This window comes from Heterobasidion irregulare (genome assembly GCF_000320585.1).
Source record: "Heterobasidion irregulare TC 32-1 unplaced genomic scaffold scaffold_12, whole genome shotgun sequence".
Classification (NCBI taxonomy): Eukaryota; Fungi; Basidiomycota; class Agaricomycetes; order Russulales; family Bondarzewiaceae; genus Heterobasidion; species Heterobasidion irregulare.
The window spans coordinates 1163620-1177455 of NW_009258208.1; the positions used below are offsets into that span (position 1 = coordinate 1163620).

Below are 13836 nucleotides of genomic sequence, written 5' to 3' on the forward strand. Positions count from 1 at the left end.
GATCTCTCCTTCTACATCCGCAAGTCTTACTTGAACCGCATGGGCCTCGACTAATCCACGAGCGCGACGATGAGACTCGAGATCAGTAAACGAAGGTGTGATGCCCGCGCGCATGCGCTTATAGCCAAGGATGTTCGAACGTCAGTATATAGATATCTCTTTTTCTCCTAGTTTTCGATCGAATGTACGGATTTATTATAGGTTATAGGTTGGTGTAGAGTTACTTAGCAGTCGCCAGAAAAACGGCTCGGGTTTGTTGGTACAATATATCATTGTATAATGTTTTTTTATGGGCCTTGGGCCTTGAACAGCCTTGAACTTGAGCTTCATCTCAGCCACGCGCCAATAAGTACATACCTCGCTCGGCACGCGTGGACCAAGGCCTCCTCATGTTTCTCCCGCGGCACGGCGCGTCGCAGCGCGCACGGCGCCACGTCCACATCCTATACCCACCCGCACTCCGCCTGACGCCTCCCGTTGCACGTCCGCCCTAAAAAAATCGCCCTCCGTGCTTATCCAACGCGCCGAAACGTCTAGCAGTGCAAGCCGTCGCGCACATCGCGCTCTGCGATTGGCTGGTCGGTCGAGGGCCGACTGGCGTGCAGGCTCGTGCAGGGGGCAAGCAGCGCGGGGCTCCGTCTTTCCCCGCACTCCATGAACTCGTCTTGTCTGGCCCCTTGTCTCCCCTTGTTCTTCTCCCGCTTTCTCTTCATCCTCCTCCTTCTCTCGCTGTCATCTGCGTTGGCTCCTGCTCATTGTATCGCCTCGGCCATGGGGGTCTCACGGTGGACTGCCGCGGGCTGGGTCGCTCTCGCCTGGATTCTGACAGCTGGCCCCGACAGAATGCGCTCTCTCTTCGAGTCGTACTGTAGGCCAGGCCTCGTACAACGCCCTCGAGTGCACGGATTTTACGAAGAAGCCATTGCACGCGGCATGTCCTCACCCTCCCCTCAACTACCCGCTGACACATGCATGCACTACTGGACTGCAGAGCGCGCACTCGACGCGCGCGCACGACATGGGTCGGATTCGTCTTTGCTGGCCTCAACACGTATGTCGTGGCACCTCGTCAGGTTTCTGCGCAACGCCAACCGCGACGGCGTTGGGCTTCCACTCTCTCGCTGCTTAGCTTGCTACCCACGGCCATGCACACACAAACAGGCGCCCCTTGTCCGACTCAGGCGACCTGCCACCCAGTTCCACACACGTGCTCCGCGATCGACCCGACCAGCTGCCCAAGTGCTCATATCTGCTTGCCTCGAGTCGCGCGATATACTTGGGTCCTCGACATCCTCGCAGGCACGTGTTCAGCACCGCGACACGCCCAAGGAGATGCCCTCGTCGTGGATGACAGGCCTGCGTTCCGCCGGCGCGCTGCCCGCAGGGTCGCCTCAGGCTCTCTGGACGCCGCAAGACCGACCGACAATATCCACGTCGCTGATTGATCCTTAGACGGTCAACGTTACGGCATTCGAGGATGCTGATGAAGCGCTCTTGTCGGTCCGTTATCTTCCGTTATGCCATCAAGGTCCTCGCCGTGGACGTGGACGAGGAGGCGCGCACAAGCCAGGGCACCAACACGCGTCTGCCTGCCAACTGCCAATGGGCCGCAATGACCGATGGGGAATCCCGTCAAGCCTTCGTCATACAACGGTCACCACATATCAGCAAGCGGTAAGTGGCCCAAGGCCCCACATACGTATTTGACCATGGATGCCAGGTGGTCTGGTCTCTGCTCGGCGCCCTTCTACGACTGCGTGCGCGACGCGCTGGTTCCCAAGCCCCTTGGGGGTGCCTGTTTGGGGAGGCGTGTTTTGTCTGGGGCGGAACGGTGGCCCGCTTGAGATCTTGAGAGAGCATTCTGAGGCATGCGTGCACTGCGCCGACGCGGTTTGAAGCAACGAGGTGCGTGTTGAGAGCGGGCAGTAGAGTGCGAGCAGATACTTTCGAGAGGCGTGTGTTCGTTTCGGGCCCGAGGGGCGTAGCGCTGAGGTGATGCCATACGCCAGGCGGCTGGAATGCTCGCTCATAACTAGTTGCCTTCGTTCAATGGCGCTTCGTGAGCGAGCAGGATAGGACCTGATAGGACACGTATGTGCTTCCTGATATCGGGCGACGGAGGGCGGCAGTGCCGGATCTGATATCACCTTGACTTGCGTGGTGCTGCATCGCGAACGCGAAGAACCAGATCCTCAGAATGGATGTGCGTTGATTGACACAGATCGCATCATACTACACGAGATATCGAGGAGACGTATGCGTGCGATGGCAGGCGACGCTGCTTAATGACACCGCATTACGGCCTGTGTTGCAGCCAGCCTTACGCAAATAGCTGAGGTTTGAAGCGGGGGCGCTCAGATCCAAGGCCCAAGGGGGTAGCGCGCCCCGCGAAGACAGGATCATCACTTGAAAGTTGAAGGCAAATTGGATCAGGAATTGCGGTTTAACTTAGATTGCTTAATGGTCGGGAGATGCGCTTATGTCGCAATGTCCGATGGAGGTGGGTCCGAGTACCCCGGAATGTCTGGTGGAGACTGCAAGCTTGAGCACGAGAAAAAAAAAAGGGACGGGTAGCGAGAAGGAAGCGAAACAAAAACGGAGCGAGGGACAGGCGCGAACGAGACACGGACGACAGGAAATATGGAGGCAGAAAAGACGCGAGGAGGAGGATGTGGAGGGTGGGGAGTGAGTACGTAGTTCCGAAGAGGGCAGGAGATGTGTCAGGAGCGGAGGTTGATTCGACGATACGAGAGGAAGGCGGCTATTGGCGAGTGCGACGAGGGATATGGGATGGATGATTGGGATGGTACGATGGGGGCGGGGCAGACGCGCAAAGGGACGGTATGTGGCGCTACACCATCATCCTGCATCCAGGCCCCCGTGCGAACTTTGGGGGATGGCAGCCTTTCCGCCTCGGCTGTCCCCACTCTAATCGTCCCCCGACAATAAATACCCTTTTCTCCTCCTCGCGTCTCTTCCCTCTCCCCACCGCTCTCCCCCCTCCGCTTTCTCCTCCCCCTTTTTTTTACATCTTAACAGACCCCGACCATGTCTTCCAAAGGTGCGTGCTCGCTCTTCCTTCCTCTCAACCTCGGGACGCGTGATGAGCAAGATCGACAGCGATCCGCGAGTACGATGCCAAGTTGCTCCTTGCCTACTGGCTCGAACGTGCACCCCCAGTCGTCCCCTCCGCAAAGGTCATCACCCCCTTCGTCTACCCCGCCCCGAAGGTAGCCCAGGTCTCCTGGGATCCCGCAACCCGCGCCATCACCCCCGACACTCAGCTCCCTAGCTGGGTTTTCACCACCAAGCTCGTCGCAAAGCCAGATCAGCTCATCAAGCGGCGCGGCAAGGCCGGCCTTCTCGCTCTCAACAAGACTTGGGACGAGGCAAAGCCCTGGATCGCCGAGCGTGCGGGCAAGCCCCAAAAGGTGCGTGCGCAAGCCCAGATGCGGATAGACAGACTTTGGGGGGAGCTTGCACGGCGAAGCGCCGGTTCTAGGGCGCTGCGATTCGTGTTTTATGACGCTCTTCTGGGGCCGTCGCGCTTCGGAGGAGGGGGAAAAGTGCAAGGCGCGGCCAGGTGCCGGTCTTGTGATGCTGCAATCTGAGACTGGATCACCGTCGCGTCGCACTAATCGCATCCCATCATCGCGGTCCGTGTTCTATCTCGATGGCGCGCATGCACGCACTTGTTGCGTTGCGTCGATGCGTCCCGAGCCCACCTCGCGTCGAGCAGGAGGTCGGTTAAGTGTGCGCGTGCCTCCCAGAAGCCAGCACGTGACCTCAGTTCCTTCTTGCTCCTGCCCGTTGGCTGGCAAAGTTAGAGAGATCCAGGCTGACACGTAAATCTCGTTTTTCCCAGGTCGAGTCTGTCACAGGCACACTGAACAACTTCATCCTCGAGCCCTTCCTACCCCACCCTTCCAACACCGAGTATTACGTCTGCATCAACTCCCAGCGTGAGGGTGACACCATCCTCTTCACCCACGAAGGTGGTGTCGATATCGGCGATGTTGACGCCAAGGCACTCAAGCTCGACATTTCTGTCGGCAAGCCGTTCCCTTCACGCGAGGAGTTCGCGTCGGCCTTGCTCAAGCATGTTCCCGCCGCCAAGCAGCAGACCCTCGTGGACTTCCTCATCCGCCTTTACTCCGTCTATGTCGACCTCCATTTCGCTTACCTCGAGATCAACCCCTTGATCTGCCTGGATGCCGTCGATGGCGGCCAGCCCACGATCCACTACCTCGATATGGCGGCCAAGCTCGACCAGACTGCTGACTCTATCTGCGGGCCCAAGTGGGCGATCGCGCGAGACGTGACCGTCTACGAGACCGGCGCGCCCCAAACCACTTCCAAGGGCAAGGTCTCCGCTGACCGCGGTCCCCCAATGGTAAAAATAGTGCACACATAGCTTGCAGATCTTGATTGCTCATAAGTTACGTAGGTCTGGCCTGCACCTTTCGGTCGTGACTTGACCAAAGAGGAGGCGTACATCCAGAAGCTCGATGCTTCCACTGGTGCTTCTCTCAAGCTGACCGTCCTTAACCCCGAGGGTCGTGTCTGGACAATGGTAGCTGGTGGTGGTGCTTCGGTTGTTTACTCCGATGCCATCGCTGCCCATGGCTTTGCTCACGAGCTTGCCAACTACGGCGAGTACTCTGGTGCACCCACTGAGGGTCAGACTTACGAGTATGCCAAAACGATCGGTACGTACACGCGTTGATTCGATTGAACATAATTCTCACGCTTTCGTGCAGTCGACTTGATCACTCGCGGCAAGCCTCACCCAGAGGGCAAAATCCTCATCATTGGTGGTGGTATCGCCAACTTCACCAACGTCGCTGCTACTTTCAAGGGTATCATTCGTGCCCTCAAGGAGTACAAGACGCCTCTTGCCAACCACAAGGTCCGTATCTACGTCCGTCGTGGTGGACCCAACTACCAGGAGGGTCTCAAGGCCATGCGTCTGCTTGGCGAGTCTCTCGGCGTTCCTATCAAGGTTTACGGTCCGGAGACCCACATCACCGAAATTGTTCCCCTGGCACTCGGCGTCAGGCGGGAGACAAAGTCCACTGCACCTTCCATCCCTTCCTCTTCTCCTCCCTCCCCTCCTCCTTCCAGTGGCGCTGCGGAACAGAGCGAGAACACGGTGGGCTCGATCCATGCGTCTGGCGAGCGTACGCAGGCAGACGACCAGATCGTCCGATTTGAGACGGGCGCTGGTCACCAGCGTCCCTCTTTCCGCCCCTTCGATGCCACGACGCGCTCTTTCGTGTATGGTCTTCAGCCCCGTGCGATTCAGGGCATGCTCGACTTTGACTACTCGTGTGGGCGTCAAACTCCTTCCGTCGCGGCCATGATCTACCCCTTCGGCGGCCACCACATCCAGAAGTTCTACTGGGGCACGAAGGAGACGCTGCTGCCCGTCTACACCTCCCTCCCGGAGGCCGTCAAGAAGCACCCCGATGTCGATGTCGTCGTCAACTTTGCCTCGTCGCGTTCCGTCTACTCGAGCACACAGGAGATCCTCGAGCTCTCGCAGATCAAGGCGATCGCCATCATCGCCGAAGGTGTTCCCGAGCGCCACGCACGCGAGATCCTCCACCAGGCTCAGTCGAAGGGTGTCCTGATCATCGGCCCCGCCACTGTCGGTGGTATCAAGCCCGGCTGCTTCAAGATCGGAAACTCGGGAGGCATGATGGACAACATCATCGCGTCCAAGCTGTACCGCCCTGGCTCCGTCGGCTACGTTTCCAAGTCTGGAGGCATGTCGAACGAATTGAACAACATCCTCTCGCTGTTCACCAATGGGACGTATGAGGGTATCGCCATTGGTGGTGACCGCTACCCCGGTTCGACCTTCATCGACCATCTCCTGCGCTACGAGCAAGATCCTGAGTGCAAGATGCTTGTCCTGCTTGGCGAGGTCGGTGGCATTGAAGAGTACCGCGTTATCGAGGCGGTCAAGAAGGGCATCATCAAGAAGCCGATCGTCGCGTGGGCCATCGGAACGTGTGCGAAGATGTTCGCGACGGAGGTCCAGTTCGGGCACGCTGGCTCGCTCGCCAACTCGGACATGGAGACTGCGGATGCCAAGAACACGGCAATGCGCGCCGCTGGGTTCATCGTGCCCGAGACGTTCGAGGACCTGCCACAGGTGCTCAAAGAGACATACGACGGGCTGGTGAGCAAGGGCGTCATTCGCCCACAGGCGGAGCGCGAGCCGCCCGTGATTCCCATGGACTACAAGTGGGCCCAGGAGCTCGGCCTGATTCGCAAGCCCGCCGCATTCATCTCGACAATCTCGGACGAGCGTGGGCAGGAGCTGCTGTACGCTGGCATGCGTATCTCGGATGTGTTCAAGGAAGATATCGGGCTCGGCGGTGTTGTTAGTTTGCTGTGGTTCAAGCGCCGCTTGCCGCAGTGGGCGACGAAGTTCATCGAGATGGTCCTCATGCTCACGGCTGACCACGGTCCCGCCGTATCAGGGTGAGTGACACCGCGTCATTGTTTGTATCTTCTGGACAGGTGTTGATTGGAATGTGCAGTGCAATGAACACCATCGTTGCGACACGTGCGGGCAAGGATCTCATCTCGTCGCTGGCCTCTGGTCTCCTTACTATTGGTAGCCGATTTGGTGGTGCTCTCGACGAGGCTGCGTCCATGTTCTCGAACGCTCGGGATACTGGCTTGACACCACGAGAGTTTGTCGACGCATCAAGGAAGGCAAACAAGCTCAGTACGTCTTTGACTTCACTGTGCTGTTATCGTTCCTCACTCACCATCTCACTCCTTTCTCTCAGTCTCTGGTATCGGCCACAAGATCAAGTCGGTCAACAACCCTGACCTGCGTGTCGAGCTCGTGAAGGAGTACGTGGTCAAGAACTTCCCGTCGCACTCGCTGCTCGACTACGCGCTTGCGGTCGAGAAGGTGACGACGTCGAAGAAGGACACGCTCATCCTGAACGTCGACGGGTGCATCGCCGTCTGCTTCGTCGACCTGCTACGCGACTCGGGCGCGTTCACACCAGAGGAGGCAGACGAGTACATCCGGATCGGGACGCTCAATGGGCTGTTCGTTCTCGGGCGCTCGATCGGCTTCATCGGGCACCACCTCGACCAGAAGCGCCTGCGCGCGCCGCTGTACCGCCATCCCGCGGACGACATCTTCATCAACATGGCGGACTTGTCGCAGCCGCGCGTGCTGGGCAAGATGGCGTGAGCGTGGGGTGTTTGGGTAAAAGAGAATGAATCGACGACGACGGACTAATAGTAGAAGAATAATTACCGCGGCGCGCATGCGTGCTCCCATAGACCTGTGAAGATGACACGATTACTGAGCGTTGTCGACCGTGTTCGTTCCATTTGTTGTTCCTGTTTGTGCTCCTCCTGTTTCCTGTTGTCTGTTTTCTGTGCAATCAAAACGCCACCATCAACATCCATCTGCATCATCTGCTCTCTTGCTGTGGCTTGTGTGATCGTTGAAAGGAAGGTTGGAATCATCAATCAATGTTGATCCTGAGAGCCTAGACATGATACATCCCTTCGCTACTACGTTTCGCGAACCATTCCAGTAAATGGCTCGTCCATATCAAGAAAGATGGATTCCTCGCAAAAATGATCGGAGGATGCGTACCGTTAACTGATGTATATACGATATCCGTTTTTAGAGCTTCAAGGGCGAGATCAGGATGTATAATTAAGGCGAATCACCAGCACTGCCCATCAATAACACTACATACAGTAAAAGCCATGGAAACATCAAGGAGAATGAAGGAGAGCGTAACGTCGACATCACATAACTTGCCATCAATACTCAATGACGCAGCGAGGATTTGGAGGTTTGACACCGACAGGGCCACAGAGGTAAGACGTAAAATAGGAGAATGGGAGGCAGGCATCGTTCACTGCTTGTACTGGAAGCTCTTCTCCTCCAGTTCGATCTCCCTGCTGTCCTGCACGAGCTCGCAGGGCTGGCACCAGAATGCGGTGCAGCAATCGCCGCAAGTGCTGCCGCGGATGCGGTATCGCCTGCGCACATCGCTACGCGTGCCAATCTACAAAGAGACGCGCGCGGGTCAGATCGATACGCTGATGATCAAGGCGAAGCCTAGATGGAGTGATGGATGCGAGGGAGATGCCAACGTACCTGGAGCACCCATCCACAGCCGAAACAGTTCAGGAGCGTGTGGATCGCACAGTCGCCCGTGCAGGACTCGCCTCCTTCAGGGTGGGGAGCGCCGTGCTGCTCGAGATGCTCGAGGCGGTGTTTGTTCTGCGAGTAGGCGATGCAAGGGCACCAGAAGGACAGGCAGCCTACAAGGGCGACGCGGACGAGCCGTCAGTATCGAAGGAAGGAGGAAGAAGGGGGATACGTACAGGTGCCACAGTCTCCAAAGCAGCTACAAATCCCGTGCGACCATCCGCGCTCGCCGTTGGGGCCGTAGGACTTGTTGGAAGCATTACGGTTACCCCCTGGGAGGACTTGCATCTGGGTCGTGGCTTGAGGCTGGTTGTTGACGTAGGACATGGCGTTGGAGTTTGCAGATGGGGATGTGCGCGTGGCGGAATATGAGCTGGAGAGTTCGGGTAGGCGTGAAATGGTATGAGACCCTTGCCCTACGGAAGGAACGATGAACCCATAAACGATGATAGTCTGTCGAAAGAGAAGTTACCTTGGACAGGTAGCGGTGGCTCGTAGGCGGTGTAGACGGACGCGATCTCTGGATAGGAGGAACTTCTCATTCGACATCAATAACAAAATAGATGGAAGGAGGTATAGGCCACTCACAAGCCTATCAACTGCCTGTGGGAATCAACAGATGGAGTGGGGAAAGCAGGAGTGGGGGTGGAATCGAGCCTCTGAGCCGTGGTGAAGATTTCTCGAGGACCTTTGCCCTATATTTATACGACGAGGTAAGACCAAGCGAGGCGACATTGGGCGCCGATAGAATAACGAAATTCGATCAGCGATTCAAACAAAAGGGGACACAACAAGGCCCTGCACAATTGACCGTGGCTGTGGTCAACTGGGGCGATTGACGAGGCTTACCATGTCGATCTCGGGTATGTGGCTTCGCTTGAGACAGAGGTGGCGGACGGAGTCTTCGCAATGGTTTAGCTTGAATGCGATGCTCTGGATACTTCACCTTTGCCAACGTAGATGAAGTGTTTGCTGAAGATGGTAACCAGAGCTGGCCTTCAGTTTCATCAACGTTCTACTCGTTTGTGCAATCATTTGCGATATTAGTCTATTAATCGCTTAACGTATCAAGCTGTGTCAGACTCCCTGCACTATGATGTAAACAGGCAGTTGCTACAGCCACGTACTGTTTGTTATAGCGTCATGTTCCATTTGTTGCGAGGTCGAGCTACTGTAACATGGGCGTTAATCTGTGTTGATACGTTGATGATTCGAGGAAACACCGCTCTGTCGGGTGCGGCCACCCTCACGGCTGCATATAATTGCCTATAAGCACGTCTTTTCATGGTCCTTGTCGATTAGTGGTTAAATCATCACGTTGTGGCGTTAGGTGTACGCGATCCGTGAAGCCGGAGGCTCGAATCCTCCCTGGGACATACTTTTGTTCATCTTCTCTAGACATCGGAATGGCAGTGGTGTTCGACTGGATAGTTGATATTTTAAAATGCTCTCGATACAGCATCATGAGAAGTTCCACGAATCGAGGAAGTCAAGATGTTTACTTCGTTGAGTTTTTGATACTGGTTTTTGATACCAATTTAGAACAAATGTGACACGATCGGAGGCTATATCACGACGAAATTAGGTCCTCGTTCAGGAGTCGCTCTCAAACCGTGGTAAATTACAAACCTTAGCCATAAACCTATACCCAGGTTAGGAGTACGATGACGTATCACTCTGCTATGCTATCGTTCGTAGAATCTATGTTGTCGGGACCATATGGAGACGGGGACACGACCGGGACACGACTGGGACACGCTAGGAGACGATGGAGCATCACACAGTTGATTGGGGACGACATCGAAGAACGGATAACGCCGTAACGCCGAATATCGATGGCTCATCATCATATCGATGGAGGACTCGAATTATTTGAGGGTGAGAGTACGAACTGCCGCAAAAAGCGCGACACTGGTGCTCCGGCTTCCATTCATTTGTATCCACGGCTCGGAAGGACGTGGAAGAGCTCTTGAAGAGACAAACAGAGGTCATCTGATGTTAGGCGAACCCCTATATGGAACCATGCGGTGCTGAGGTGAAAATGACGAACGGGGAGCACGTCAATGCATGATGATAGTTCCCAATCTCCGACTCGGTATCACCCGAGCTGACCATATAGACAGACGTTCCAGACTCTAGACCATCATCAACCTCCCCCTCCTCTACCAACATCAAATCATCAGGAATGTCCAACGTCTACGTGAGCATTTTTCGTGATTTCGCAATCTTCCCTTTCCGCTTTTTTCTTTGAGGGATCAAGAGGCCTATGGAGCAGTGACGATGCCAACTGCTGATCGATCTGACGTTTTATAGTTCGACATCGCCATCAACGATGCCCCAGCCGGGAGGATCACCTTCAAGCTTTACGACGATGTCGTCCCCAAAACCGCGAAAAACTTCCGCGAACTCGCCACTGGCCAGCACGGATACGGTTATCAGGGGTCTTCCTTCCACCGTATCATCCCCAACTTCATGCTTCAGGGTGGTGACTTCACCAAGCACAACGGCACTGGTGGGAAGTCTATCTATGGCGAGAAATTTGCTGGTACGTTTCCTTGCGTTTTTTTTCGGTGCGATATTCATCGGTCATCCAACAGACGAGAACTTCCAGTTGAAGCACACCAAGCCCGGCATCCTGTCTATGGCCAATGCTGGAAAGAATACCAACGGCTCCCAGTTCTTCATCACCACTGTCGTGACCAACTGGCTCGATGGCGCTCACGTCGTCTTCGGTGCGTTCAGGATCAAACACTATCTGATCTATATCTGATCTTATCTAATCAACGACTATCTTCAAAAAAATTCAGGTGAAGTTCTCGAGGGCTTCGAGTTGGTCAAGAAGATTGAGGGCCTCGGCTCCCAGTCTGGCTCGCCCAAGGCCAAGGTCACCATCGCTCAGTCTGGCACCGTCTAAGCACGCGCCTGCAATAGCTTTGCAGACCTTCTTGATCGGTATCGGCTGTACCGTGCAGATGTTTTTATTACTATGTGGGGAGAAAAGAGAGAATCGGAAGAAGCTTTGCTCGTGTACAAGTAGAGTGGAGGTCTATAGTTGACGGTGGACGTTTGTCAATGAATTGTGTAGTCTCGTTAGACGCAATCATGCTTCGGGAATCCGCCCGAGGCGGTATCATGATTGAACTTGTTCAGCGATCGGCTCTTGATACGCCGGGAGCTGTGATGATCCGATGAGTAGTGAGGGTTTTCTCTAGTCTCCGTTGATGATCTCATGCAGTGCACATTTGTTCAAGACTTTCTCTGTGGTCACGTACGATCAGCCGGAATATGCTAGGCCTGTAAGTGGCCGTTGCTAGTCGTAATGCTATTGTAACTTGGTCCGCTCTCCGCAAATCTAGCTTTAACGCTCTTCGTTTCAACAGCAACGCTTCTGCGAATCCATTTTGAAGTAATCGTCCTCCAGCGCCCCAGCTTCAGTACTTGAACCTCCCGAGTCATACAAAGCGCCGGATAGCCCCTTGCGGCGAATCTGAGGAAGCCGAGGAAGCCCGTGGCACCCGAAGGAAACGTGGCCGCCCATCCACGCCCATCTGCTACTAGTCGGAATAGCTGACTATCTTCTGCGTTGTGCAACATAATTGAACGCCCTCCATACACCTGGAGGCAGTCACTTTCTCAAATCATTGGACATGCGGCAGTAACATGACGAGTCCAATATCGCAAGTTGTAGGTCCATATAATATTAAACTCCATCAAGTGTGGTTCTTCTCCGTATTTTCAACCCCCTGGATTGTAGCTATCCTAGGCTCCGGGCGCCCCCCTCGCCTGCGCTCATTTAGGCGTGCGAATTTTCATCATTGGTAAAGCGTTACTGGTGCCATATTCCGACCTGCAGATTTTCTCTCTCAGCCTCGAACAAGATGCCCTGATGGCCACAACTGGATGGGTCAGCCACGAGGCAGACACCAGCTTCCGTGCTCGTGAGCCGCCCGCTGAAATTATGTGTACTGGCTATATTGATCTCCGCTGCGAGACAGAATTGTAGGGGTTACTGACGCTGTAGCGTCCCAATGCTTGACGGAAATCAGTCGTAAAGTTCTGCTCCATCGAGACCTCGTGTTTTGGCAGTTTCTCACATTTGCGCCCTTCCACTTGTGTGCATGTCGAGAGCTGGAGGAGATAGATCAACTCAGAGGGGGGGAGGGGTATTTAATAAAAACGACCCACTTACTTCTACACCCTTTCCGTCCCTAACAATGAGTTCCAATCGAACTGAAGATGCAACGTCTACGGTGAGCCTCAAGAAGTGACCCTACTGCGTATAGCACTGACACCATTGTGGCAGAACGATGTTGGCATGGATTCCTATGCCGCGTATTCTATGTCGGCGAATGGCGCTAATGACCACTTCCGCAACATTCTCGAACCGCGAGGACTAGGTCTTCACAACGTCCGGAGCTTCTCGAGCCGCGATATCAAAAATTTCGCCTTCATTGATCCTCCGAGGCAAATCTTCGTCTTCTTTGACAATGACAAGGGCGTCGACGTATTATTGGACATGGACCCCACGAGCAGCACTGATGGGCCGGGACCCGTAGTCTGCATCCGATACAAGGATCTGCCAAACACCGCCATCTTGAACCCGCCGCTGTTCTTTTTTGGAGAGAGCGGCAGTGTTGGCATTGCCTATGCTGACGCAATTGACGGACGGTACGCATCTCTGCGAATGGGACAAGAGGCATTGGGCTGGGATAAGAAAGACCTCCTATTGCACATCGTGGTAAGTAAATCATTGACCTCCTTGGGTAGTACTCAATCTCGAACTGTGACACGTGCTCACAGTGGAAAGGATATGTGGGGAAAAGATTCTCGATGACCCTAAGCAAAAATATTTCGAAAAAGGCATTTGTACGCCTCGTCTGGAAATATCTGGAGAAGTTCCTCAAGGTGATATTTAGGTCTACTTACCCTGCATCTGTAGTAGGTGAACTCACGAACTGGGTCCCAGGATCCTCCCGACAGATTCAACGAGGAGGATCCTACGTGGGCCCTCGATAATGAAGGCGGATATCTCGCAGAGGGAGATGGTTCCAAGAGGTTCGGATTGGACGATATTCTCCTCGTTGGTGTTGTGCAGTTAAGTGCTGGAAGCATCATGCCCCTGCTTCAGTTTAGCAGGACCAACCTGTTTCCGGCCGAGCCCAAGGACAGTGATATACCAAGGATTTTACGTTTGGATTAGATGGTTCGATGTGTCGAGATCGGTTTGAGCTATGGAATCCTGCTCTCACTATGTTAACAAACCTAGTATTGTGTTTTTGACCTGTAATAAAATGGCCTGCACCATATTGCGATGAGTTAGTCAACAAGAAATGCGACCTCGTCCAACCAAGGGCCGAATAATCAGATCCATCAGCTGCCAATCTGAAACGCAAACAGATGCGAGCGCTACACGGAGTCTGCTGTGGAGACCTCCGGACATTCATGCCGACAGATGATCATCCTTCAGAGCAATTTGGTCCTATGTGCCGAATCGACTCAGGGTGCATCGATCATTTGATCATACGTCAAGTAGGACGCTGTAAGATTGTGATGGCAGAAGGCGATCAGAGATGAATGGTATCACATCAGCTCTATACCATGACCATAGGCTACGGAGACTTACTGGAGTC

At 54.6% G+C, this 13836-nt stretch overlaps 8 protein-coding genes across 8 annotated transcripts; 5 read left to right on the forward strand and 3 right to left on the reverse strand.

Annotated features, from left to right (window-relative positions):
• Positions 1 to 389: 389 nt before the first annotated feature.
• Positions 390 to 1452, forward strand: HETIRDRAFT_455648 (uncharacterized protein; the record flags this gene model as incomplete). Its single annotated transcript, XM_009553980.1, has 2 exons — positions 390 to 476; positions 538 to 1452. 2 exons carry the CDS (start codon positions 390 to 392, stop codon positions 1450 to 1452), a joined length of 1002 nt encoding a protein of 333 aa, XP_009552275.1.
• Positions 1453 to 1477: 25 nt separating this feature from the next.
• On the forward strand, positions 1478 to 1844 carry HETIRDRAFT_455649 (uncharacterized protein; the record flags this gene model as incomplete). The annotated part of the gene is made up of 2 exons (XM_009553981.1): positions 1478 to 1674; positions 1721 to 1844. The coding sequence occupies 2 exons, from the start codon at positions 1478 to 1480 to the stop codon at positions 1842 to 1844; spliced, it is 321 nt and encodes a 106-aa protein (XP_009552276.1).
• Positions 1845 to 3048: 1204 nt separating this feature from the next.
• On the forward strand, positions 3049 to 7225 carry HETIRDRAFT_422651 (uncharacterized protein; the record flags this gene model as incomplete). The annotated part of the gene is made up of 7 exons (XM_009553982.1): positions 3049 to 3061; positions 3121 to 3431; positions 3866 to 4393; positions 4448 to 4709; positions 4761 to 6492; positions 6552 to 6742; positions 6807 to 7225. The coding sequence occupies 7 exons, from the start codon at positions 3049 to 3051 to the stop codon at positions 7223 to 7225; spliced, it is 3456 nt and encodes a 1151-aa protein (XP_009552277.1).
• Positions 7210 to 7456, reverse strand: HETIRDRAFT_412280 (uncharacterized protein; the record flags this gene model as incomplete). Its single annotated transcript, XM_009553983.1, has 1 exon — positions 7210 to 7456. A coding segment is annotated over one exon (169 nt), but the record flags the coding sequence as incomplete, so codon positions are not given.
• A 135-nt stretch (positions 7457 to 7591) lies between these two features.
• Positions 7592 to 8876, reverse strand: HETIRDRAFT_390466 (uncharacterized protein). Its single transcript, XM_009553984.1, has 5 exons — positions 8795 to 8876; positions 8679 to 8740; positions 8383 to 8622; positions 8153 to 8319; positions 7592 to 8060 (listed from the first exon to the last, which is right to left on the reverse strand). Exons 3-5 carry the CDS (start codon positions 8531 to 8533, stop codon positions 7908 to 7910), a joined length of 471 nt encoding a protein of 156 aa, XP_009552279.1. The 5' UTR covers positions 8534 to 8622; positions 8679 to 8740; positions 8795 to 8876; the 3' UTR covers positions 7592 to 7907.
• Positions 7713 to 7904, reverse strand: HETIRDRAFT_162817 (uncharacterized protein; the record flags this gene model as incomplete). Its single annotated transcript, XM_009553985.1, has 1 exon — positions 7713 to 7904. The coding sequence occupies one exon, from the start codon at positions 7902 to 7904 to the stop codon at positions 7713 to 7715; it is 192 nt and encodes a 63-aa protein (XP_009552280.1).
• A 1489-nt stretch (positions 8877 to 10365) lies between the features above and the next one.
• On the forward strand, positions 10366 to 11322 carry HETIRDRAFT_481579 (uncharacterized protein). The gene is made up of 4 exons (XM_009553986.1): positions 10366 to 10406; positions 10520 to 10751; positions 10804 to 10938; positions 11014 to 11322. Exons 1-4 carry the CDS (start codon positions 10392 to 10394, stop codon positions 11118 to 11120), a joined length of 489 nt encoding a protein of 162 aa, XP_009552281.1. The 5' UTR covers positions 10366 to 10391; the 3' UTR covers positions 11121 to 11322.
• Positions 11323 to 12164: 842 nt separating this feature from the next.
• On the forward strand, positions 12165 to 13007 carry HETIRDRAFT_412283 (uncharacterized protein; the record flags this gene model as incomplete). The annotated part of the gene is made up of 2 exons (XM_009553987.1): positions 12165 to 12334; positions 12392 to 13007. A coding segment is annotated over exon 2 (427 nt), but the record flags the coding sequence as incomplete, so codon positions are not given.
• Positions 13008 to 13836: the final 829 nt, after the last annotated feature.

Excerpts from the sequence above, each read along its gene's own strand:
- HETIRDRAFT_481579 (XM_009553986.1), top strand. Across the intron at positions 10,752-10,803 it reads CTATGGCGAGAAATTTGCTG|ACGAGAACTTCCAGTTGAAG; the intron begins GTACGTTTCCTT and ends GTCATCCAACAG. Across the intron at positions 10,939-11,013 it reads TGGCGCTCACGTCGTCTTCG|GTGAAGTTCTCGAGGGCTTC; the intron begins GTGCGTTCAGGA and ends AAAAAAATTCAG.
- HETIRDRAFT_390466 (XM_009553984.1), bottom strand. The coding sequence starts at position 8,533 with ATGTCCTACGTCAACAACCAGCCTCAAGCCACGACCCAGATGCAAGTC. Across the intron at positions 8,320-8,382 it reads CTTTGGAGACTGTGGCACCT|GCTGCCTGTCCTTCTGGTGC; the intron begins GTACGTATCCCC and ends TCGCCCTTGTAG. Across the intron at positions 8,061-8,152 it reads GCTGTGGATGGGTGCTCCAG|ATTGGCACGCGTAGCGATGT; the intron begins GTACGTTGGCAT and ends GTCTCTTTGTAG.